A 25,136-nucleotide genomic window follows, 5' to 3' on the forward strand; every position below is an offset into this window, starting at 1 on the left:
GCTCTCAGCTCTCTGTCCTTCCTCCCCAGGGCTGCGGGCGGCCGAGACCTTGGATGAGTCCGGAGGGGGCCTCGTGAGTCCCGGGGGGTCCCTGACCCTGGTCTGCAAGGGCTCCGGATACACCTTCAGCAGCTACCAAATGGGATGGATGCGACAGGCACCCGGGAAGGGGCTCGAAGCAGTCGCGAGTATTAACAGCGGTGGTAGTAGCACTTACTACGCGCCGGCGGTGAAGGGACGCTTCACCATCTCCAGGAACAACGGGCAGAGCACGCTCACCCTGCAGATGAACAGCCTCAAGGCCGAAGACACCGCCACCTACTACTGCGCGAAAGCTGCTGGTAGTTATGGTGGTGGTAACCTTGGTTGGATTAATTGTGCTGTTGGTGCTGGAGCTGCTGGTAACACTGGTTGTGGTACTGGTCAGACTGATGGTGTTGGTGATGGTCTTTGTGATATTTATGATGGTCCTGGTGACTCTAATATTTTCAGCCATTAACACCACCAACACTACCACCGTACCAACCACTACCAGCATCACCTCTCGCGCAGTAGTAGGTGGCGGTGTCTTCGGCCTTGAGGCTGTTCATCTGCAGGGTGGCCGTGCTCTGCCCGTTGTTCCTGGAGATGGTGAAGCGTCCCTGCACCGCCGGCGCGTAATCTGTGCCACTACCACTGCTGCCAATACTCGCGACTGCTTCGAGCCCCTTCCCTGGTGCCTGTCGCACCCAATATATGGCGTTGCTGCTGAAGGTGAAGCTGGAGCCCTTGCAGACCAGGGTCAGGGACCCCCCGGGACTCACGAGGCCCCCTCCGGACTCATCCAAGGTCTCGGCCGCCCGCAGCCCTGGGGAGGAAGGACAGAGAGCGCTGGACTTCGTTGACTTATTACAAAATACCTCAGTGCAATTAAATAACCCAAAAAGAGTTAACCCAATTAATGCCCCCTTGGGCGCCTTCAAATACGCCCGTCCCCAGCATCCCAACAGCACCCAGCACCCCTTCCCTTCCCCACCATGAGTCCTCGGCCTCACGCCTTCGCCCTCCTCCTCCTCCTGGCCGCCGTCCCAGGTAGGGCCCGGTCCCGCGGAGGCTGCCGGCGGCCCCGGCTCCCCACGGCCGTGCGGGGGCCCGTGCCGTGCGGCTGAGCCCACCGCTCTCTGTCCTTCCTCCCCAGGGCTGTGGGCGGCCGCCACCTTGGATGAGTCCGGAGGGGGCCTCGTGAGTCCCAGCGGGTCCCTGACCCTGGTCTGCAAGGCCTCCGGCTTCACCTTCAGCAGCTGGGGCATGCAGTGGGTGCGACAGGCACCCGGGAAGGGGCTCGAATACGTCGCTGCTATTAGCACTGGTGGTGGTTGGACAGGCTACGCGCCGGCGGTGCAGGGACGCTTCACCATCTCCAGGGACAACGGGCAGAGCACGGCCACCCTGCAGATGAACAGCCTCAAGGCCGAAGACACCGCCACCTACTACTGCGCGAAAGAAGCTGGTGGTGGTGGTTGGGGTTATCGTGAAGGTATTGCTGGTGCTGCTGATGCTGGAGCTGCTGATGACACTGGTTGTGGTACTGGTCATGCTGATGGTGTTGGTGATGGTGTTTTTGATGTTTATGATGGCCTTGGTGATGATAATATTGGCAGCCATCAACACCACCAGCACTACCACCACTCCAACCAGCACCATAACTTTTCGCGCAGTAGTAGGTGGCGGTGTCTTCGGCCTTGAGGCTGTTCATCTGCAGGGTGAGCGTGCTCTGCCCGTTGTTCCTGGAGATGGTGAAGCGTCCCTTCACCGCCGGCGCGTAGTATGTGGTACCATCAGTGTTAATAGCTGCAACGTATTCGAGCCCCTTCCCGGGTGCCTGTCGCACCCAATACATCCAGTAGCTGCTGAAGGTGAAGCCGGAGCCCTTGCAGACCAGGGTCAGGGACCCCCCGGGACTCACGAGGCCCCCTCCGGACTCATCCAAGGTCTCGGCCGCCCGCAGCCCTGGGGAGGAAGGACAGAGAGCGGTGGGCTCAGCCTCAATAATCCCTCACCCTGGTCTGCAAGGGCTCCGGCTTCACCTTCAGCAGCTACAACATGGGATGGATCCGACAGGCACCCGGGAAGGCTCTTGAGTTCGTCACGAGTATTAACAGCGATGGTAGTACCACAAGATACGCGCCGGCAGTGAAGGGACGCTTCACCATCTCCAAAAACAACGGGCAGAGCACGCTCACCCTGCAGATGAACAGCCTCAAGGCCGAAGACACCGCCACCTACTACTGCGCGAAAGACTATCGTGGTGGTCAGGCTCTTGATGGTGCTGGTGGTGGTGCTGACAGTGTTGGTGCCCTTCCTGATGATGACCATGGTGGCGTTGGTGCTGGTGCTGTCCGTATTCATGGTGAGAAGAGCTGCGGGAAGCTGGGACTGGTTGTGTCGGGTGTATTCCCTGGGCCATGAACAATGCCAGCAGCCCCAGCAGCATGACCAATCTGACCAGGATGAGCACAACTACCATAACCACTACCAGCATAACCTCTCGCGCAGTAGTAGGTAGCGGTGTCTTCGGCCTTGAGGCTGTTCATCTGCAGGGTGAGCGTGCTCTGCCCGTTGTTCCTGGAGATGGTGAAGCGTCCCTTCACCGCCGGCGCGCAGCTTGTGCCACTACCATCACTGTAAATACTCGCGACATATTCAAGCCCCTTCCCGGGTGCCTGTCGCACCCAACTCATGGTGTAGCTGCTAAAGGTGTATCCGCAGTGCGCGAAAGGTGCTGGTCTTGGTGGTGGTACAGCTGAAGGTACTGCTGGTGTTGCTGGTGCTTGTGGCCAGGGTGAGTTGGTTCGGGGCTTTCCCTGGGTCAAGAGCAATGAAAGCAGCACCAGCAGCACCACCAATCTGACCAGCAAGAGGGTAACCGCTATCATCCATTTCTTTGCAGCAGTAGTAGGTGGCGGTGTCTTCGGCCTTGAGGCTGTTCATCTGCAAGGTGAGCGTGCTCTGCCCGTTGTTCTTGGAGATGGTGAAGCGTCCCTTCACCGCCGACGCGTAGTATGTGGCACTACCACTGCTGCTAATTTGTGCGACCCACTCGAGCCCCTTCCCAGGTGCCTGTCGCACCCAGTTCATGTTGTAGCTGCTGAAGGTGAAGCCGGAGCCCTTGCAGACCAGGGTCAGGGACCCCCCGGGACTCACGAGCCCCCCTCCGGACTCATCCAAGGTCTCGGCTGCCCGCAGCCCTGGGGAGGAAGGACAGAGAGCGGTGGGCTCAGCCTGGGGGGTCCCTGACCCTGGTCTGCAAGGGCTCCGGCTTCACCTTCAGCAGCTACGGCATGGAGTGGGTGCGACAGGCACCCGGGAAGGCGCTCGAGTTTGTCGCGGGTATTGAAAATGATGGTAGTCCCACATACTACGCGCCGGCGGTGCAGGGACGTTTCACCATCTCCAGGAACAACGGGCAGAGCATGGCCACCCTGCAGATGAACAGCCTCAAGCCCGAAGACACCGCCACCTACTACTGCGCGAGAGACTATTGTAGTGGTCAGGCTCTTGATGGTGCTGGTGGTGGTGCTGACAGTGTTGATGTTCCCATGTTGATGTTGGTGCTCTTTATGATGATGGTGTTGGAGATCTTGGTGTTGTTGCCCTTCATGATGATGACCACGGTGCTGTTGGTGCTGGTGCTGTCAATATTGATGGTGCTCATGAGAGCTGCGGGTGGAGAACGTGCTGGTGACCGGGGTGAGTTGTGTCAGGCCCTTTCCATGAGCCACAAGCAATGACAGCAGCACCAGCAGCACCACCAGTCCAACCACCAGCAGCACATCCAATCCCGTTATAACTTCTCGTGCAGTAGTAGGTGGCGGTGTCCTCGGCCTTGAGGCTGTTCATCTGCAGGGTGGCCGTGCTCTGCCCGTCGTTCCTGGAGATGGTGAAGCGTCCCTTCACCGCCGGCAAGTACCAACCAGTCCTACCATTGTATTTTATAGTTGCAACCCACTCGAGCTCCTTCCCCGGTGCCTGTCGCACCCAGTCCAAGTAGTAGCTGCTGAAGGTGAAGCCGGAGGCCTTGCAGACCAGGGTCAGGGACCCCCCGGGACTCACGAGGGTCCCTCCAGACTCATCCAAGGTCTCGGCCGCCCGCAGCCCTGGGGAGGAAGGACAGAGAGCGGTGGGCTCAGCCGCACGGCACGGGCCCCCGCACGGCCGTGGGGAGCCGGGGCCGCCGGCAGCCTCCGCGGGACCGGGCCCTACCTGGGACGGCGGCCAGGAGGAGGAGGAGGGCGAAGGCGTGAGGCCGAGGACTCATGGTGGGGAAGGGAAGGGGTGCTGGGTGCTGTGGGGACGCTGGGGACGGGCGTATTTGAAGGCGCCCAAGGGGGCATTCATTGATTTTGCTCCTTGGGGTATTTCATTGCATTCCATACCACGCACTCATTAATTTCATGCAGTCAATTATTTTATGGTGATTCTTGACAGGAACTCATTGTGTTTGTTTGGTGAATATGCTCTGAATTTTTGGGTAGACCTGTGCGGTGTCAAGAGTTGGACTTGATGATCCTTAAGGGTCCCTTCCAACTCAGGATATTCTATGATTCTATGATTCTATAATACATGAAACTCAACAAATTTGTTTGTTTGTTTGTTTGTTTGTTTGTTTTTCATTTTCCACTATGTTCTAAATAATTGGGCCTCTGGAATTATTTCATTTTGATCTTTGACTAGCATTTGTTTCATTTCTTCATTATTCTGTTTAATTCTTTACTCCTCACTAATTCATGGGGTGCTTTGAGTTATTTCATTGTGATCCGTGATCACTTATGACATGGAATTATTTAATTGGAGGGATATTTACTATCAATGCTGAGTAATTGAATTGCAATCTCTTCTAAAATTCACACAGAAAACAGAAAGCAGCCGTGTTTTGGGGCTGCTCCAGCTGCTGAGCTTTCAGGCCGTACCAAAATAACTCGTTTTTCTGCCCAGAAATAGCCCCCGCACAAACATCTGGCTGGCTGCGCTTGGCTGGGCAGCGCTGCAGGTCTCAGCAAAAACTTCTCAAATTGGGGGTTTTGATCTCTGGAGTGGGACAACATTCCCACATTTTGGACTCAGGTGGCCCCAAAGTGCTAAAAATATGCTAGTATTCTGGAAAAAAAGAGGAAAAAGGAGGAAAAAATCTATGTGATTGGTGCGTCAATGGCCAGGATAATAATCAACACCCCAATTTCATTCAAACTGGTGTTAAAAAGTAAGAAATGTGTATTATTTGGGTTGAAAAATATCCATAAATGGCAAACACCCCCCATTGTGTGGCCACATTGCCCCTGAAAATGGGCCAGGTGCTCATGTTTGGGGCAAAGAGAGAATCTAGAGCCAAACACCTCTGTATTTGGGGCAAAAATACCCATGAAAGGGCAAAAGCGTTGTCCATACTGAGGTCAAGAGTAAGCATAAGAGGCAATGCATCCTTCTATTTGGGGCAAGGGTAGCCACAAATGGGAAAATAATTTTTGGAACAAAATGTTGTGATACCGTGGGTAAAACAGAGCTCGCTGCAGTGCATGCGTAGTCCCAAACATCTCCGGCTTCCCCTTCAGCAGCTACCTCATGGCATGGGTGCGACAGGCGCCCGGGAAGGGGCTCGAGTGGGTCGCGGGTATTAGCAAGGATGGTAGTAGCCCATGGTACGCGTCGGCGGTGAAGGGACGCTTCACCATCTCCAGGAACAACGGGCAGAGCACGGCCACCCTGCAGATGAACAGCCTCAAGGCCGAAGACACCGCCACCTACTACTGCGCGAAAAGTGCTAGTGGTTATTGTAGTGGTGATTGTGCTCGTGTGTTGATGGCTGACAATATTAGCATCACCTGGACCATTATGATCATCACAAAACCATCACCAACTCCATCACCATGACCAGTACCACAACCAGTGCCATCAGCAGCTCCAGCATCAGCAGCACCATCAATCCTAGCAGCATAAGCACAACTACTACCAGCACATTTTGCGCAGTAGTAGGTGGCGGTGTCTTCGGCCTTGAGGCTGTTCATCTGCAGGGTGGCCGTGCTCTGCCCGTCGTTCCTGGAGATGGTGAAGCGTCCCTTCACCGCCGGCACGTAGGCTGTGGTACCACCACTGCTGCTAATTTCTGCGACGTACTCGAGCCCCTTCCCGGGTGCCTGTCGAATCCATCCCATGCCCTTGCTGCTGAAGTCAAAGCCGGAGCCCTTGCAGACCAGGGTCAGGGACCCACTGGGACTCACGAGGCCCCCTCCGGACTCATCCAAGGTGGCGGCCGCCCGCAGCCCTGGGGAGGAAGGACAGAGAGCGGTGGGCTCAGCCGCACGGCACGGGCCCCCGCACGGCCGTGGGGAGCCGGGGCCGCCGGCAGCCTCCGCGGGACCGGGCCCTACCTGGGACGGCGGCCAGGAGGAGGAGGAGGGCGAAGGCGTGAGGCCGAGGACTCATGGTGGGGAAGGGAAGGGGTGCTGGGTGCTGTGGGGACGCTGGGGACGGGCGTATTTGAAGGCGCCCAAGGGGGCATTAATTAGTTTAACCCTCCTTGGGTTATTTCATTGCACTAAGGTATTTTGTAATAAGTCAACGAAGTCCAGTGCTCTCTGTCCTTCCTCCCCAGGGCTGCGGGTGGCCAAGACCTTGGATGAGTCCGGAGGGGGTCGAGTGAGTCCCGGGGGGTCCCTGACCCTGGTCTGCAAGGGCTCCGGCTTCACCTTCAGCAGCTACCCCATGTTTTGGGTGCGACAGGCACCCGGAAAAGGGCTGGAATACGTCGCGAGTATTACCGGTGGTGGCAGCACATACTACGCGCCGGCGGTGAAGGGACGCTTCACCATCTCCAGGAACAACGGGCAGAGCACGCTCACCCTGCAGATGAACAGCCTCAAGGCCGAAGACACCGCCACCTACTACTGCGCGAAAGAGGCTTACGGTGGTTCTTTTAATCCTAATGAAATTGATGCTGCTCCTGGTGCTGCTGGTGATATTTGTTCTGGTTCTGGTCCTGATAATCGTACTGGTGATGTTACTATTTTGACCCATCAAGGCCATCAGCACTATCAGTATTCCAACCACCACTATCAGTAGCTCTCGCGCAGTAGTAGGTGGCGGTGTCTTCGGCCTTGAGGCTGTTCATCTGCAGGGTGGCCGTCCTGTACCAGGAGCTCCTGGAGACCAAGTGTCCCTGAACTGCCGACGCGTACCTTGTGTCACTACCACCCTTCCGAAAGTTTAGGATGTATTTGGGCCAATTCCCGGGTACTTGTTGCACCCATACCATTTGGTAGCTGCTGAAGGAGAAGCCGGAGCCCTTGCAGACCCTGGTCAAGGATCCCCCAGGCTGAGCCCACCGCTCTCTGTCCTTCCTCCCCAGGGCTGCGGGCGGCCGCCACCTTGGATGAGTCCGGAGGGGGCCTCGTGAGTCCCGGGGGGTCCCTGACCCTGGTCTGCAAGGGCTCCGGCTTCACCTTCAGCAGCTACAGCATGGGATGGATGCGACAGGCACCCGGGAAGGGGCTCGAAAGTATCACAGCTATTAACAACGATGGTAGTGGCACAAGCTACGCATCGGCGGTGAAGGGACGCTTCACCATCTCCAGGAACAACGGGCAGAGCACGCTCACCCTGCAGATGAACAGCCTCAAGGCCGAAGACACCGCCACCTACTACTGCACGAGAAGTTATGCCTGCACTGGTTGTACTGCTATTGATTGGATTGATGGTGCTGCTGGTGCTGCTGGTGCTGCTGGTGCTGCTGGTTTCATGCACGGCCCATGGCAAGGTCCCAACAGAACTCATCCCAGCACCACCAGGCGGGAAGGCTGTGCTACCACTGCTCATAACGGGTTCGTGCCATGTGCTACCATCGCTCTGAATACCCGCGATGTACTCAAGTCCCATCCTGCATGCCCGTCGCAGCCATTAAATGTGGTAGCTGCTGAAGGTGTATCCGGAGCCCTTGCAGACCAGGGTCAGGGACCCCCCCAAGCTGAGCCCACCGCTCTCTGTCCTTCCTCCCCAGGGCTGCGGGCGGCCTTGATGTTGGATGAATCTGGAGGGACCCTCGTGAGTCCCGGCGGGTCCCTGACCCTGGTCTGCAAGGGCTCCGGCTTCACCTTCAGCAACTACGCCATGTATTGGGTGCGACAGGCACCCGGGAAGGGGCTCGAATACGTTGCAGCTATTAACACTGATGGTACCACATACTACGCGCCGGCGGTGAAGGGACGCTTCACCATCTCCAGGAACAACGGGCAGAGCACGCTCACCCTGCAGATGAACAGCCTCAAGGCCGAAGACACCGCCACCTACTACTGCGCGAGAGGTGGTGCTGGTAGTGCTTGGAGTGGTGGTAGTGCTGGCGGTGTTGATGGCTGACAGTATTAACATCACCAGCACCAGCACCAAAAGCACAAGTTTGGAAAAGAGCTACAAGGTCACCTACTCCAACCATCCTCCTATCACCACTACTACTCACTCAACTACTAAGTGATGATGATGGTGATGACGATGAAGGCCCTGCTCACGCTGATATTGATCATTATGTTGATGAGGCTGATGGTGCTGCTGCCTTCATCCATGGCACAGGGAAAGGGCCTGGGCACAAAATCTCCTGCCCACAAAAAGCATCTCCAAAACAAGGTGGTAGTAGTGGTTGGAGTTATGGTGAGGATATTGCTGGTGCTGGTGCTGGTGGTGCTGGTGCTGGTCATGACGATGGTGCTGGTGATATTTATATTGTCAGCGATCAACATCACTGGCACTACCACCACACCAACCACTACCAGTGCACCTGGCACCATCAACAACGTCATGAAGACCATCACCAACACCATCAGCACGACCAGCACCACAACCACCATAACCAGCAGCATCAGCAATCTCAGCAACACCACTCCAACCACCATCATACTCTTTCGCGCAGTAGTAGGTGGCGGTGTCTTCGGCCTTGAGGCTGTTCATCTGCAGGGTGAGCGTGCTCTGCCCGTTGTTCCTGGAGATGGTGAAGCGTCCCTTCACCGCCGACGCGTAGCCTGTCCAACTACCATCCTTGCTAATAGCTGCGATATCTTCGAGCCCCTTCCCAGGTGCCTGTCGCACCCATCTCATGCCGTAGTCACTGAAGGTGTATCCGGAGCCCTTGCAGACCAGGGTCAGGGACCCCCCGGGACTCACGAGGGTCCCTCCAGACTCATCCAAGGTCTCGGCCGCCCGCAGCCCTGGGGAGGAAGGACAGAGAGCGGTGGGCTCAGCCGCACGGCACGGGCCCCCGCACGGCCGTGGGGAGCCGGGGCCGCCGGCAGCCTCCGCGGGACCGGGCCCTACCTGGGACGGCGGCCAGGAGGAGGAGGAGGGCGAAGGCGTGAGGCCGAGGACTCATGGTGGGGAAGGGAAGGGGTGCTGGGTGCTGTGGGGACGCTGCGTATTTGAAGGCGCCCAAGGGGGCATTAATTGGGTTAACCCTCCTTGGGTTATTTCATTGCCCTGAGTTACTTAATAATAAGTCAACGGAGCCCACCGCTCTCTGTCCTTCCTCCCCAGGGCTGCGGGCGGCCATGACGTTGGATGAGTCCAGAGGGGGCCTCATGAGTCCCGGGGGGTCCCTGACCCTGGTCTGCAAGGCCTCCGGCTTCACCTTCAGCAGCTACTGGATGTATTGGGTACGACAGGCACCTGGGAAGGGGCTCGAGTTCGTCGCACAAATTAACGCTGGTGGTAGTTACACATACTACGCGCCGGCGGTGAAGGGACGCTTCACCATCTCCAGGAACAACGGGCAGAGCACGCTCACCCTGCAGATGAACAGCATCAAGGCCGAGGACACCGCCATCTACTACTGCGCGAAAGCTGCTGGTAGTTATGGTGCTGGTACTCGTGGTTGGATTGATTGTGCTGTTGATGCTGGAGCTGCTGGTGACACTGGTTGTGGTACTGGTCCTGCTGATGACGTTGGTGCTGGTCTTTGTGATATTTATGATGGTAATGGTGACTCTAATATTTTCAGCCATTAACACCACCAGCACTACCAGCACCACCTCTCGTGCAGTAGTAGGTGGCGGTGTCTTCGGCCTTGAGGCTGTTCATCTGCAGGGTGAGCGTGCTCTGCCCGTTGTTCCTGGAGATGGTGAAGCGTCCCTTCACCGCCGACGCATACTCTGTGTCACTACCACTATCGGTTATACCCGCAACGTGTTCGAGCCCCTTCCCAGGTGCCTGTCGCACCCAGCTCATGCCGTAGTAGCTGAAGCAGAAGTCCGAGGCCTTGCAGGCCCGGGTCAAGGATCCCCCAGGCTGAGCCCACCGCTCTCTGTCCTTCCTCCCCAGGGCTGCGGGCGGCCGCCACCTTGGATGAGTCCGGAGGGGGCCTCGTGAGTCCCGGGGGGTCCCTGACCCTGGTCTGCAAGGCCTCCGGATACACCTTCAGCAGCTACTCCATGTTTTGGGTGCGACAGGCACCCGGGAAGGGGCTCGAGTTCGTCGCTACTATTTGGAGTGATGGGAACACATGGTACTTGCCGGCGGTGAAGGGACGCTTCACCATCTCCAGGGACAACGGGCAGAGCCTGTTCTTCCTAGTGATGAATGACCTCAAGGCCGAAGACACCGCCACCTACTACTGCGCGAGACGTTGTCGTGCTCCAGGTAGTGCTGCTGCTGCTGCTGGCGGTGATGGTGACTGCGCTGTTGATAGAGGTGTTAGTGGTGATGATGATGCTAGACATGATGATGACAGAGAGTATCGCGACAGTGGTTGGAGTGGCGATAGTGCTCGAATATGCAACTATCACATTCACGAGCACTATTAAGACCCCCGAGACCTTCATCAACATCATCGTCACCATCGCCAACATAATCAACAGCACCAACACCATGAAGATCCATAACACCTTCAACATCCCCAACACCATTAACACCACCAACACCAGTAGCAGCACCAACACTATCATCATGGCGAACACCACAACCTGCATCACCAGCAGCACCATTGCCAGCAGCACGAGCAATCCCATAAGCAGAAGCATAACAACAACCACTACCAGCACCTTTTGCGCAGTAGTAGGTGGCGGTGTCTTCAGCCTTGAGGCTGTTCATCTGCAGGGTGGCCGTGCTCTGCCCGTTGTTCCTGGAGATGGTGAAGCGTCCCTGCACCGCCGGCGCGTAGTCTGTGCCACTACCACTGCTGCCAATACTCGCGACTGCTTCAAGCCCCTTCCCGGGTGCCTGTCGGATCCATCCCATGTCGTTGCTGCTGAAGGTGTATCCGGAGCCCTTGCAGACCAGGGTCAGGGACCCCCCGGTTCTCACGAGGCCCCCTCCGGACTCATCCAAGGTCTCGGCCGCCCGCAGCCCTGGGGAGGAAGGACAGAGAGCGGTGGGCTCCGTTGACTTATTATGAATTTACTCAGTGTAGTGAAATAACCCAAGGAGATGAATGCCGAATAACCCAATTAATGCCCCCTTGGGCACCTTCAAATACGCAGCATCCCCACAGCACCCAGCACCCCTTCCCTTCCCCACCATGAGTCCTCGGCCTCACGCCTTCGCCCTCCTCCTCCTCCTGGCCGCCGTCCCAGGTAGGGCCCGGTCCCGCGGAGGCTGCCGGCGGCCCCGGCTCCCCACGGCCGTGCGGGGGCCCGTGCCGTGCGGCTGAGCCCACCGCTCTCTGTCCTTCCTCCCCAGGGCTGCGGGCGGCCGCCACCTTGGATGAGTCCGGAGGGGGCCTCGTGAGTCCCGGGGGGTCCCTGACCCTGGTCTGCAAGGGCTCCGGATACACCTTCAGCAGCAACGACATGTATTGGGTGCGACAGGCACCTGGGAAGGCACTCGAATATGTCGCACAAATTAACACTGGTGGTAGTAGCACAGCCTACGCGCCGGCGGTGGAGGGACGCTTCACCATCTCCAGGAACGACGGGCAGAGCACGGCCACCCTGCAGATGAACAGCCTCAAGGCCGAAGACACCGCCACCTACTACTGCACGAAACAAGCTGGAAGTAGTTATGGTAGTTGTGCTCATCCTGGTGAGATTGATCGTGCTGCTGGTGCTGCTGACATTGCTCATGGCCCAGGGAAAGGCCCCGACACAACTCACCCCGGCCACCAGCGGGTTGTCCACCCGCAGCTCTTCTCACGCAGCGCTGGCCTCTGGGGTCATCACTTCTGAGCCTTTTCACGCATGAAACCCTCAGGGCGATGGTTGACTGATGTCCCCCTTGGGTTTCTGCAAGGTCTCGACCACCGCATGGCCAGGATCCTGCTGGAGAACCCCCTGATGGAGGGGCTGCATGGGCAGAGGGTGATGGAGGTTGGCCAAGGGATGAAGGGTGGTCATGAAAACACCACCAAATGGAAGGGTGATGGTGGAGGAGACCCCAAAATGCATGTCCAAGGCCCTTCCGTGTGCTCTGCGTGGTAGCGACACCACCACCACGTGCAACACCAATACCATAAGCATCACCAGCAGCACCACTAGGAACTCTCGCGCAGTAGTAGGTGGCGGTGTCTTCGGCCTTGAGGCTGTTCATCTGCAGGGTGGCCGTGCTCTGCCCGTTGTTCCTCGAGATGGTGAAGCGTCCCTTCACCGCCGATGCGTAGCTTGTGCCACTACCATCGTTGTTAATAGCTGCGATACTTTCAAGCCCCTTCCCGGGTGCCTGTCGCACCCAATACATGCTGTAGCTGCTGAAGGTGAAGCCGGAGCCCTTGCAGACCAGGGTCAGGGGCCCCCCGGGACTCACGAGGCCCCCTCTGGACACATCCAAGGTCTTGGCTGCCCACTGCCCTGGGGAGGAAGGACAGAGAGCGGTGGGCTCAGCTTGGGGGGGTCCCTGACCCTGCTCTGCAAGGGCTCCGGATACACCTTCAGCAGCTACCACATTTAATGGATGCGACGGACATCCAGGAAGGGACTTGAGTACATCGCGGGTATTCAGAGTGATGGGAGCACATGGCACGACCCCGTTACGAGCAGTAGTAGCACAGCCTTCCCCCCTGGTGGTGCTGGGATGAGTTGTGTTGGGACCTTGCCATGGGCCGTGCATGAAACCAGCAGCACCAGCAGCACCATCAATCCAATCAACACCAGTACAACCAGTGCAAGCATAACTTCTCGTGCAGTAGTAGGTGGCGGTGTCTTCGGCCTTGAGGCTGTTCATCTGCAGGGTGAGCGTGCTCTGCCCGTCGTTCTTGGAGATGGTGAAGCGTCCCTTCACCGCCGGCGCGTAGCTTGTTCCACTACCATCGTTGTAAATACTCGCGACATATTCAAGCCCCTTCCCGGGTGCCTGTCGCACCCAACTCATGGTGTAGCTGCTAAAGGTGTATCCGCAGTGCGCGAAAGGTGCTGGTCTTGGTGGTGGTACAGCTGAAGGTACTGCTGGTGTTGCTGGTGCTTGTGGCCAGGGTGAGTTGGTTCGGGGCCTTTCCCTGGGTCAAGAGCAATGAAAGCAGCACCAGCAGCACCACCAATCTGACCAGCAAGAGGGTAACCGCTATCATCCATTTCTTTGGAGCAGTAGTAGGTGGCGGTGTCTTCGGCCTTGAGGCTGTTCATCTGCAGGGTGGCCGTGCTCTGCCCGTTGTTCCTGGAGAGGGTGAAGCGTCCCTTCACCGCCGGCGCATAGGCTGTGCTACTACCACCAGGGTTAATTTGTGCGACATATTCGAGTGCCTTCCCTGGTGCCTGTCGCACCCAATACATCCAGTAGCTGCTGAAGGTGTATCCGGAGCCCTTGCAGACCAGGGTCAGGAACCCCCCAGGACTCACAAGCCCACCACTCTCTGTCCTTCCTCCCCAGGGCTGCGGGCGGCCGCCACCTTGGATGAGTCCGGAGGGGGCCTCGTGAGTCCCGGGGGGTCCCTGACCCTGGTCTGCAAGGGCTCCGGATACACCTTCGGCGGCTACAGCATGTTCTGGGTGCCACAGGCACCTGGGAAGGGGCTCGAGTGGGTCGCAGATATTAGCTCTGATGGTAGTGAGACATACTACCCGTCGCAGGTGCAGGGACGCTTCACCATCTCCAAAAACAACGGGCAGAGCACGCTCACCCTGCAGATGAACAGCCTCAAGGCTGAAGACACCGCCACCTACTACTGCGCGAAAAGTGCTAGTGGTTGTTGGAGTGGTGATTGTGCTCATGTGTTGATGGCTGACAATATTAGCATCACCTGGAGCATTATGATCATCACAAAGACCATCACCAACACCATCAGCATGACCAGTACCACAACCAGTGTCATCAGCAGCTCCAGCACCAGCAGCACCATCAATCCTAGCAGCATAAGCACAACCACTACCAGCACATTTTGCGCAGTAGCAGGTGGCGGTGTCTTCGGCCTTGAGGCTGTTCATCTGCAGGGTGAGCGTGCTCTGCCCGTTGTTCCTGGAGATGGTGAAGCGTCCCTTCACCGCCGGCGCGTAGGCTGTGCTACCACCACTGCTGCTAATTTCTGCGACGTATTCGAGCCCCTTCCCAGGTGCCTGTCTCATCCATGCCATGTTGTAGCTGCTGAAGGTGAAGCCGGAGGCCTTGCAGACCAGGGTCAGGGACCCCCCGGGACTCACGAGGCCCCCTCCGGACTCATCCAAGGTGGCGGCCGCCCGCAGCCCTGGGGAGGAAGGACAGAGAGCGGTGGGCTCAGCCTGGGTAGTCCCTGACCCTGGTCTGGAAGGGCTCTGGCTTCACATTCAGTGACTACTACATGTATTGGGTGCGACAGGCACCTGGGAAGGGGCTCGAATACGTCGCAGAAATTAACAGCAGTGGTGGTAGCACAGCCTACGCGCCGGCAGTGAAGGGACGCTTCACCATCTCGAGGGACAATGGGCAGAGCGTGTTCTTCCTACTGATGAGTGACCTCAAGGCCGAAGACACCGCCACCTACTACTGGACGAAAAGTGCTGATGGTTATGGTGTTGGTGTTGACGATATTGGTGGTGCTGGTGCTCCTGGAGATCTTGGTGCTGGTGCTGGTGGTGTTAATCCTGTCAGCCATCAACACCACCAGCATTATCACCACAACCACTACAAGCACCTTTCGCGCAGTAGTAGGTGGCGGTGTCTTCGGCCTTGAGGCTGTTCATCTGCAGGGTGAGCGTGCTCTGCCCGTTGTTCCTGGAGATGGTGAAGCGTCCCTTCACCGCCGGCGCGTACCATGGGCTACTACCACTGCTGGTAATACCCGCGACCCACTCGAGCCCCTTCCCTGGTGCCTGTCGCACCCAGCTCATGCCGTAGCTGCTGAAGGTGAAGCCGGAGGCCTTGCAGACCAGGGTCAGGGACCCCCCGGGACTCACGAGGCCCCCTCCGGACTCATCCAAGGTCTCGGCCGCCCGCAGCCCTGGGGAGGAAGGACAGAGAGCGGTGGGCTCAGCCTGGGGGGTCCCAGACCCTGGATTGCAAGGGCTCCGGCTTCACCTTCAGCAGTGTCGGCATGGTATGGCTAGAACATGCACCTGGAAAGGTGCTCGAGTTTGTTGTGACTATTAGCGAGGGTGGTGGTACCACATTCTACGCGCCGGCGGTGCAGGGACGCTTCACCATCTCCAAAAACAACGGGCAGAGCACGCTCACCCTGCAGATGAACAGCCTCAAGGCCAAAGACACCGCCACCTACTACTGCGCGAAAAGTGCTAGTAGTTATACTACAGCTGCTGGTAGTGACATTGCTTGTGCTCTTGGTGCTGGTTACATTGATGGTGGTGGTGACATTAAAAATGGTCTTGGTGATGTTGACGGTCTTGCTATTGATTGTTGTGGTGGTGGTGGTGGTGCTGGTCACATTGCTCATCTTGATCACCCAAATCCCTGGCATTCCACCCCAAAGCATTTGCTGAACCCAACTCATTCCATTGACCCCAAAGTACTAAATTAAGCCCAAATTTCCTGCACCAGCAGCACCAGCAGCACGAGCAGCACCATCAATCCAATCAATAGCAGTACAACCACCGCAAGAATAACTTCTCGCGCAGTAGTAGGTGGCGGTGTCTTCGGCCTTGAGGCTGTTCATCTGCAGGGTGGCCGTGCTCTGCCCGTCGTTCCTGGAGATGGTGAAGCGTCCCTCCACCGCCGGCGCATAGTGTATGCTTCTACCACTGGTGCCAATTTGTGCGACGTATTCGAGCCCCTTCCCAGGTGCCTGTCGCACCCAGTTCATGTTGTAGCTGCTGAAGGTGTATCCGGAGCCCTTGCAGACCAGGGTCAGGGACCCCCCGGGACTCACGAGGCCCCCTCCGGACTCATCCAAGGTCTCGGCCGCCCGCAGCCCTGGGGAGGAAGGACAGAGAGCGGTGGGCTCCGTTGACCTATGAATTTACTCAGTGTAGTGAAATGACCCAAGGAGATGAATGCCCAATAACCCAATTAATGCCCCCTTGGGCGCCTTCAAATACGCCCGTCCCCAGCGTCCCCACAGCACCCAGCACCCCTTCCCTTCCCCACCATGAGTCCTCGGCCTCACGCCTTTGCCCTCCTCCTCCTCCTGGCCGCCGTCCCAGGTAGGGCCCGGTCCCGCGGAGGCTGCCGGCGGCCCCGGCTCCCCACGGCCGTGCGGGGGCCCGTGCCGTGCGGCTGAGCCCACCGCTCTCTGTCCTTCCTCCCCAGGGCTGCGGGCGGCCGCCACCTTGGATGAGTCCGGAGGGGGCCTCGTGAGTCCCGGGGGGTCCCTGACCCTGGTCTGCAAGGCCTCCGGCTTCACCTTCAGCAGCTACTACTTGGACTGGGTGCGACAGGCACCGGGGAAGGAACTCGAGTGGGTTGCAACTATAAAATACAATGGTAGGACTGGTTGGTACTTGCCGGCGGTGCAGGGACGCTTCACCATCTCCAGGAACGACGGGCAGAGCACGGTCACCCTGCAGATGAACAGCCTCAAGGCCGAAGACACCGCCACCTACTACTGCACAAGAAGTTATAACGGGATTGGATGTGCTGCTGGTGGTTGGATTGGTGGTGCTGCTGGTGCTGCTGGTGCTGCTGGTGCGGGAAATTTGGGCTTAATTTAGTACCTTGGGGTCAATGGAATGAGTTGGGTTCAGCAAATGATTTGGGGTGGAATGCCAGGGAATTGGGTGATCAAGATGAGCGATGTGACCACCACCACCACCACCACCATCACCACCACAATCAATGCCAAGACCGTCAACATCACCAAGAGCATTTTTAATGTCACCCCAACCATCAATGTAACCAGCACCAGGAGCACCAGCAATGTCACTACCAGCAGCTGTAGTATGACTACTAGCACTTTTCGCGCAGTAGTAGGTGGCGGTGTCTTCGGCCTTGAGGCTGTTCATCTGCAGGGTGAGCGTGCTCTGCCCGTTTTTCCTGGAGTTGGTGAAGTGTCCCTTCACCGCCGGCGCGTACTCTGTGTAACTACCATCATCGTCAATACCCGCGACCAACTCGAGCCCCTTCCCGGGTGCCTGTCGCACCCACTGCATGCCGTAGTCACTGAAGGTGAAGCCCTGGGGAGGAAGGCAGAGAGTGGAGAGCTCCATTGACTTATTACGAATTAACTCTGCAATGAAATAACCCAAGGAGGGTTAACCCAATTAATGCCCCCTTGGGTGACTTTTCTACAAAAGACCTAATTATGTGGGGCAAAAGAAGCCATGAAAGGCTAAAACATAAAAATTACAAGGTTTAGAACACATTTAATGCACAAAGCGTGCTCTGCCCGTTGTTCCTGGAGATGGTGAAGCGTCCCTTCACCGCCGGCGTGTAGGCTGTGCTACTACCACCAGGGTTAATTTGTGCGACATATTCGAGTGCCTTCCCTGGTGCCTGTCGCACCCAATACATCCAGTAGCTGCTGAAGGTGAAGCCGGAGCCCTTGCAGACCAGGGTCAGGGACTATTGAGGCTGAGCCCACCGCTCTCTGTCCTTATTCCCCAGGGCTGCGGGCGGCCGAGACCTTGGATGAGTCCGGAGGGGGCCTCGTGAGTCCCGGGGGGTCCCTGACCCTGGTCTGCAAGGGCTCCGGCTTCACCTTCAGCTACTACGACATGTTTTGGGTGCGACAGGCACCTGGGAAGGCGCTCGAGTTCGTCGCGGGTATTACCAGTAGTGGTAGTTACACAGTCTACGCGCCGGCGGTGAAGGGACGCTTCACCATCTCCAAAAACAACGGGCAGAGCACGCTCACCCTGCAGATGAACAGCCTCAAGGCCGAAGACACCGCCACCTACTACTGCGCGAAAGGTTATGGTGCTGGTTGGAGTGGTGGTAGTGCTGGTGGTGTTGATGGCTGACAGTATTAGCATCACCAGCGCCGTCATAAACATCACAAAGCCCATCACCAACACCATCAGCATGACCAGTACCACAACCAGTGCCACGAGCAGCTCCAGCATCAGCAGCACCAGCAATACCTTCACCATAACCCCAACCACCACTACCAGCTTGTTTCGCGCAGTAGTAGGTGGCGGTGTCTTCGGCCTTGAGGCTGTTCATCTGCAGGGTGAGCGTGCTCTGCCCGTCGTTCTTGGAGATGGTGAAGCGTCCCTTCACCGCCGGCGCGTAGTTTGTGCTACTACCAGTGTTGCTAATACGCGCGACCAACTCGAGCCCCTTCCCAGGTGCCTGTCGCACCCACTGCATGGTGTAGCTGCTGAAGGTGTACCCGGAGCCCTTGCAGACCAGGGTCAGGGACCCCCCGGGACTCACGCGGCCCCCTCCGGACTCATCCAAGGTCGAGGCCGCCCTGGAGATGCTTCTGGTGGCCAGGACAATTTGGGCCCAGGCCCTTTCCCTGTGCCATGGATGAAGGCAGCAGCTCCATCAGCCTCATTAACATAATGATCAATATCAGCGTGAGCAGGGCCTTCATCGTCATCACCATCATCATCACTTAGTAGTTGAGTGAGTAGTAGTGGTGATAGGAGGATGGTTGGAGTAGGTGACCTTGTAGCTCCTTTCCAAAATTTTTTTATGAGTCCGTGGTTCTTTGATCATAATTAACACCGTTGACATCATCAACACTATGATAATTATCAGTCCCATCAACATCACCGACACCAACACCACCACCACCACCAGCATCACCCCCACCAGTGGCACCACCACAACCCCAACCAGTACCAGCAGCATTCAGCAGGCAGGGTGTCCAGCAGAGCCAAATTCATTTTGGGTACTTACAGCAGTGGTAGTGCTATGAAAAGCTTATCAATCCGATAACCCCAATTATAACTACTACCATCAGCTTTCGCGCAGTAGTAGGTGGCGGTGTCTTCGGCCTTGAGGCTGTTCATCTGCAGGGTGACCGTGCTCTGCGCGTTGTCCCTGGAGATGGTGAAGCGTCCCTTCACCGCCGGCGCGTAGACTGTGTAACTACTACTGTAGCTGATACCCGCAACGTACTCCAGCCCCTTCCCAGGCGCCTGTCGCAGCCACTCCATGGTGTAGTCTTTAAAGCTGAAGTCGGAGCCCTTGCAGACCAGGGCCAGGGAGCCCCCGGGACTCACCAGGCCCCCTCCGGTCTCGTCCAACATCGCGGCCGCCCGCAGCCCTGGGGAGGAAGGACAGAGAGCGGTGGGCTCAGCCTGGGGGATAATTGACCATGATCCTTACAACCTCCGTAAGCACGTTTCGCGCAGTAGTAGGTGGCGGTGTCTTCGGCCTTGAGGCTGTTCATCTGCAGGGTGACCGTGCTCTGCCCGTTGTTTTTGGAGATGGTGAAGTGTCCCTCCACCTCCGGCAAGTACCAAATTTTACCATCACTCCAAATACCCGCGACGTTTTCGAGCCCCTTCCCGGGTGCCCGTCGCACCCACTCCATGTTGTAGCTGCTGAAGGTGAAGCCGGAGCCCTTGCAGACCAGGGTCAGGGACCCCCAGTGCAAGTTTGGGGCATGGATTAGGAAATTTGGGCTTTTTTCAGTACCTTGGGGTCAATGGAATGAGTTTGGTTCAGGAAATGATTTGGGGTCTAATGCCAGGGATTTGGGTGATCAAGATGAGCGATGTGACCAGCACCACCACAACCACCACCACCATCACCACCACAATCAATGTCAACACCATCAGCATCACCAAGACCATTTTTAATGTCACCACCACCATCAATGTAACCAGCACCAGTAGCACCAGTAATATCACTACCAGTAGCTGTAGTATAACTACTAGCACTTTTCGCGCAGTAGTAGGTGGACGCCCGCAGCCCCGGGGTTGACCTGGCGGAGCAGTGTCATCATCCAGCCATCGAAGGGTTAACATAAAAAGGCCCAGGTGTAGCCAAATTTTGGCAGATTCTACCCATTCTGCAATGGGTGCTGCAGGAAATTACCCTAAAATTCCAAAAGATGCATGTATTTTGTCAAAAAATGTGTTCAAAGCAAAAATATCTCCATATTTGCCCCCAAACTCAACATGTGGACCCAAACTCGCTGATATTTGGGTGAAAAAGTGGCCATCTAGGCAACGAGGCTTTGGCCTTGGTGCAAGATGTTGGGCTCGGAGTAGGGAATTTGGGTTCGTTTAAGGGAATTTGGGCTCGGAGAAAGGAATTTGGGCTCAGAGAATGGAATTTGGGCTCAGAGAATGGAATTTGGGCTCAGAGAAGGGAATTTGGGCTTAAAGAATTTGCCAAAGATGGAAATCCTTTTGCCCCTTTGTCCATTTGGACCCCAAATATTTTTCTGCCTATTTTGAGCATTCAGACTCCAAAAATAAAAGTATTTTCCCATTTCTGACCATCTTTCCTCCAAATACAGGGTCTCGTCACCTCTTGACCTCAGTAGGGGCATTTTTTGCCCTTTCATGGCTATTTTTGCCCCAAATGTGCTCGTGTTTGGCTCTATATGCCTTCTTTGCCCCAAAACATGAGTATTTGACTCATTCTGGGGGGCATTGTGGCACCATGATGAGGATTCTTGGCCTTTTCTTGATATTTTTGATGCAAATAATACACAATTCCTACTTTTTAACACTAAAATTCATCAAAATGGGATGTTGATTATTATCCTTGCCATTTAGACACCTATCAGATGGATTTTTTTCCTCTTTTTCCCATTTTTTCCAAAATACGAATTCATTTTTAACATTTTTGGGCCAGCTGAGTCCAAAATGCGGGAATTCATCCCAATTCTAGGCTGGAAACCCCCAATTTGAGAAGTTTTTGCTGAGCCCTTCAGCCCTGCCTCGGGTGCCCACCCAAGCGCAGCCAGCCAGGTGTCTGCGCGGGGGCTATTTCTGGGCAGAAAACGAGTTATTTTGGTACCGCCTGAAACCTCAGCAGCTGGAGCAGCCCCGAAACGTGGCTGTTTTCTGTTTTCTGGCCCCATTTTTTGCCTCCACACCTGGGGCCGGGGGCGGGAAGGCGCCGTGGGCACAAAAGCTCCGTGCCGGGAAGGTTGTAGGGGAGGAGATTGCAATTAATTAATTACACGTCCACGAGTGCTAATTGCATGTGAGAGATTGCAATTAATTAATTACACATCCATAAGTGATAATTGCAATTAAATGCAATTAAATCACTCAGTGCCCGTAAGTGATAATTGCACGGGAGGGATTGCAATTAATTCAATGTCCATAAGTGATAATTGCATGTGAGAGATTGCAATTAATTAATTACACATCCACAAATGATAATTGCACGGGAGAGATCGCAATTAAGTAATTCAAGGCCCATAAATTATCATTATATGGGAGAAATCATAATTAAATAATTCATTCTCAATAAGTGATGATGACGTGGTGAAAACTTCAATTAAATAATTTATTAAAAAAATAATCAATCAATGAAATAATTAAATAATTAAATAATCGTTCAATTAAATAAATAATTGTATAAATAGATAGGCAGATAAATAGATAAATAGATAAATAAATAAATAAATAAATAAATAGATAGATAAATAAAAAAAACAATAAATAAAAACGATAAATAAATAAATAAATAAATAAATAAATAAATAAATAACGGGACGATTAAATAAATAAATAAATGGGTAATCGAACGATTGAATTATTAAATAAATAAATAAATAAATGGTTGAATAATTAAGCGATGAGCAGACCCCGGAGACTGCAATTAAATAATTCCAAGTCCTTGAGCAGTGATTACATGGAATAAAACCACGTAATTAAACAATTTGTTCCCAATAATTGTTGATTACATAAAGGAGATTAAATTAAATAATTTATTGCCAAAAAGTGATAATTATATAAAAGAGATTGCAATTGAATAATTTATTGCCAATAAGTGTTGTTTACATATAAGAGTTTGCAATTAAATAATTGATTATCCATGAGTGATGAGGGAAATTGTAATTAAATAACTGATTCTCCATAATTGATGAGCAGGCTGCAGAGATTGCAATTAAATAATTAAAAGTCTGTAAGCGATGATTGCATGGAAGAGGTTGCAATTAAATAATTAATTCCACGTAGGTGATGAGCTCGTGATTGCAATTAAAACTCTCCCTGCACACCAGCAATTAGCTCAGACTGCAATTAAAAAACCCAAAATCTGAGACTTTGCAGTTTGATGTGTGCACAGCATGGGGGCGCTGATGAGGCTGCAATTAATTAACTCATCAGGCAGAGGGTGCAACGAAGTAATGCAGGCAAGCGATGAGCATGCGGAAACGATTCCAATTAATTAATTAATCCAGTGCACAAAGGTAATGAGAGGATGGTGGGGATTGGAGTGGGATGACCCCGCGCACAAAAATGATGAATTCACGCCAAAAATAGCAAGGAAATAATTTGATGAGCCCAATTAACAAACACACGGTGAAGATTACAACGACATAACGAGGAAAGTCACGAGTTTGAGTCAAAGATTGCAATTAAATAATTCTGAGCACTCAATTAATGATTGTATAGCTGAAATCACAATGAAATTGCTGAAATTACGAGGAAATAAGTCAACGAAGAAACACAAGAGTTCGTCAACGATTACAACGCAATTAGTCAATTATCCCAATTAATGGGTCCATTGTAGTTAATGCAATGAATTAGCGAGGAAACACGATAAATTCATGTCAAAGATTGCAATTAAGTAATTAAATGCACCAAATTAATTAGGATATAGTAGGGAATGTGATGAAATAACGAAGGAACACGATGAATTTATGTTGAAGATTGCAACAAAATAATTAAGTGGGCTCAATTAGAGTCATGATGGAGATTAAAATTAAATAAATCAATGAGGAAACGTGATAAATTCACGTCAAAGATTGCAATTAAAGAATTTAATCAACCAAATTAATTAGGATATAATAGGGAATGTGATGAAATAACGAAGGAACACGATGAGTCCATGTCAAGGCCGGCAATTAAACAACTCAGCGCGCCCAATTAACGCATGGCAGAGAGCGCAACGAGACGAATCGCCGCGCTCAACTGTCGGGCGCCAATCAAGGATGGCAATTAACCATCCCGATGCGCGCCGCTAACGAGCGTGGCGCGAAACCCGCTCCAGGCCCCTCCCCATGAAACCGACCCCCCCCCCCCCCCGCCTTGGAGCCCGCTCCCCATGCAAATACCCCCCTCCGGGCGCCTTTAAATACGGCCGTCAACAGCGTCCCCACAGCACCCAGCACCCCTTCCCTTCCCCACCATGAGTCCTCGGCCTCACGCCTTCGCCCTCCTCCTCCTCCTGGCCGCCGTCCCAGGTAGGGCCCGGTCCCGCGGAGGCTGCCGGCGGCCCCGGCTCCCCACGGCCGTGCGGGGGCCCGTGCCGTGCGGCTGAGCCCACCGCTCTCTGTCCTTCCTCCCCAGGGCTGCGGGCGGCCGCCACCTTGGATGAGTCCGGAGGGGGCCTCGTGAGTCCCAGCGGGTCCCTGACCCTGGTCTGCAAGGCCTCCGGCTTCACCTTCAGCAGCTACGGCATGGGATGGATGCGACAGGCACCCGGGAAGGGGCTCGAAGCAGTCGCGAGTATTAACAGCGGTGGTAGTAGCACTTACTACGCGCCGGCGGTGAAGGGACGCTTCACCATCTCCAGGAACAACGGGCAGAGCACGCTCACCCTGCAGATGAACAACCTCAAGGCCGAAGACACCGCCACCTACTACTGCGCGAAAGCTGCTGGTCACGGTGGCTCAGAGCCCGTGCACGGCTGTCACAAAACCCAGCGCGGTGATAACCGCCCAAGCGTGCCCAGAACCTTGCACCGTGCCCAAGTCTCCTCAACCGTGCCCAAATTTCCTTCACGGTCTTGGTTTGAGGTCAAATTTTTTGCAGAGTGTTCAGATGTACCCAACTTTCCTCAACAGCACACAACTTTAGTGAACCATGCCCAAGTTTCCTCAACTGCACCCAAAATTACTGAACCGTGCCCAAATTACCTCAACAGCACTCAACTTTACTGAACTGTGCCCAAGTTTCCTCAACAGCACCCAAAATTACTGAACTATGCCTGAGTTTCCTCAATATCACCCCAAATTTACTGAACCGTGCCCAAATTTCTTCAACAGCACCCAAAATTACTGAACCGTGCCAGAGTTTCCTCAACAGCCCCCAAAAATTACTGAACTGTGCCCAAATTTCTTCAACAGCACCCAAAATTACTGAATCATGCCCGAGTTTCCTCAACAGCACCCAAAATTACTGAGCCTTGCCCAAGTTTTCTCAATATCACCCCAATTTTACTGAACCGTGCCCGAATTTCCTCAACAGCCCCCAAAATTTACTGAACCATGGCCAGGTTTTCTCAGTATCACCCTAATTTTACTGAACTGTGCCCAAGTTTCTTCAACAGCACCCAAAATTACTGAACCGTGCCTGAGTTTCCTCAACAGAACCAAAAATTACTGAGCCTTGCCCAAGTTTTCTCAATATCACCCCAATTTTACTGAACCGTGCCCGAATTTCCTCAACAGCCCCCAAAATTTACTGAACCATGGCCAGGTTTTCTCAGTATCACCCCAATTTTACTGAACTGTGCCCAAGTTTCTTCAACAGCACCCAAAATTACTGAACTGTGCCTGAGTTTCCTCAACAGAACCAAAAATTACTGAGCCTTGCCGAAGTTTTCTCAATATCACCCCAATTTTACTGAACCGTGCCCGAATTTCCTCAACAGCCCCCAAAATTTACTGAACCATGGCCAGGTTTCCTCAGTATCACCCCAAATGTACCCCAAATTTCTTCAACAGCACCCAAAATTACTGAACCGTGCCC

The 25,136-nt window shown here is 54.6% G+C and overlaps 1 long non-coding RNA gene and 5 gene segments (V, D, J or C); 3 read left to right on the forward strand and 3 right to left on the reverse strand.

Moving 5' to 3' along the window:
• Nucleotides 1-24: 24 nt before the first annotated feature.
• LOC137846557 (uncharacterized) lies at nt 25-14,157 on the reverse strand. Of its 3 annotated transcripts, XR_011090535.1 has the most exons (4): nt 14,096-14,153; nt 11,848-11,977; nt 10,427-10,488; nt 7,377-7,475 (listed from the first exon to the last, which is right to left on the reverse strand). It is a non-coding gene; the product is annotated as an uncharacterized lncRNA (long non-coding RNA). The 3 variants fall into 3 exon arrangements; XR_011090537.1 differs by lacking the exons at nt 7,377-7,475; nt 10,427-10,488; nt 11,848-11,977 and adding exons at nt 25-123; nt 8,124-8,315 and having other exon boundaries at nt 14,096-14,157; XR_011090536.1 differs by lacking the exons at nt 10,427-10,488; nt 11,848-11,977 and adding an exon at nt 8,124-8,315 and having other exon boundaries at nt 14,096-14,157.
• On the forward strand, nt 957-1,795 carry LOC137846546 (immunoglobulin heavy variable 3-23-like). The segment is given in 2 exon segments: nt 957-1,071; nt 1,178-1,795. Coding segments are annotated over 2 exon segments (603 nt in total).
• LOC137846514 (immunoglobulin heavy variable 3-23-like) lies at nt 2,731-4,355 on the reverse strand. The segment is given in 2 exon segments: nt 2,731-3,227; nt 4,243-4,355. Coding segments are annotated over 2 exon segments (552 nt in total).
• On the reverse strand, nt 8,734-9,441 carry LOC137846548 (Ig heavy chain V region 6.96-like). The segment is given in 2 exon segments: nt 8,734-9,227; nt 9,334-9,441. Coding segments are annotated over 2 exon segments (534 nt in total).
• Nucleotides 14,158-15,427: 1,270 nt separating the features above from the next.
• LOC137846536 (Ig mu chain C region-like) overlaps nt 15,428-25,136 on the forward strand; it is a 33,711-nt gene continuing 24,002 nt past the window's right edge. The window contains 1 exon segment of the C gene segment in view: nt 15,428-15,672. Within this exon segment, the coding sequence occupies nt 15,443-15,672 (230 nt within the window).
• On the forward strand, nt 23,479-24,994 carry LOC137846543 (immunoglobulin heavy variable 3-23-like). The segment is given in 2 exon segments: nt 23,479-23,626; nt 23,733-24,994. Coding segments are annotated over 2 exon segments (648 nt in total).

The sequence above is a fragment of the Anas acuta genome, chromosome 33 (assembly GCF_963932015.1).
Source record: "Anas acuta chromosome 33, bAnaAcu1.1, whole genome shotgun sequence".
Lineage (NCBI taxonomy): Eukaryota > Metazoa > Chordata > Aves > Anseriformes > Anatidae > Anas > Anas acuta.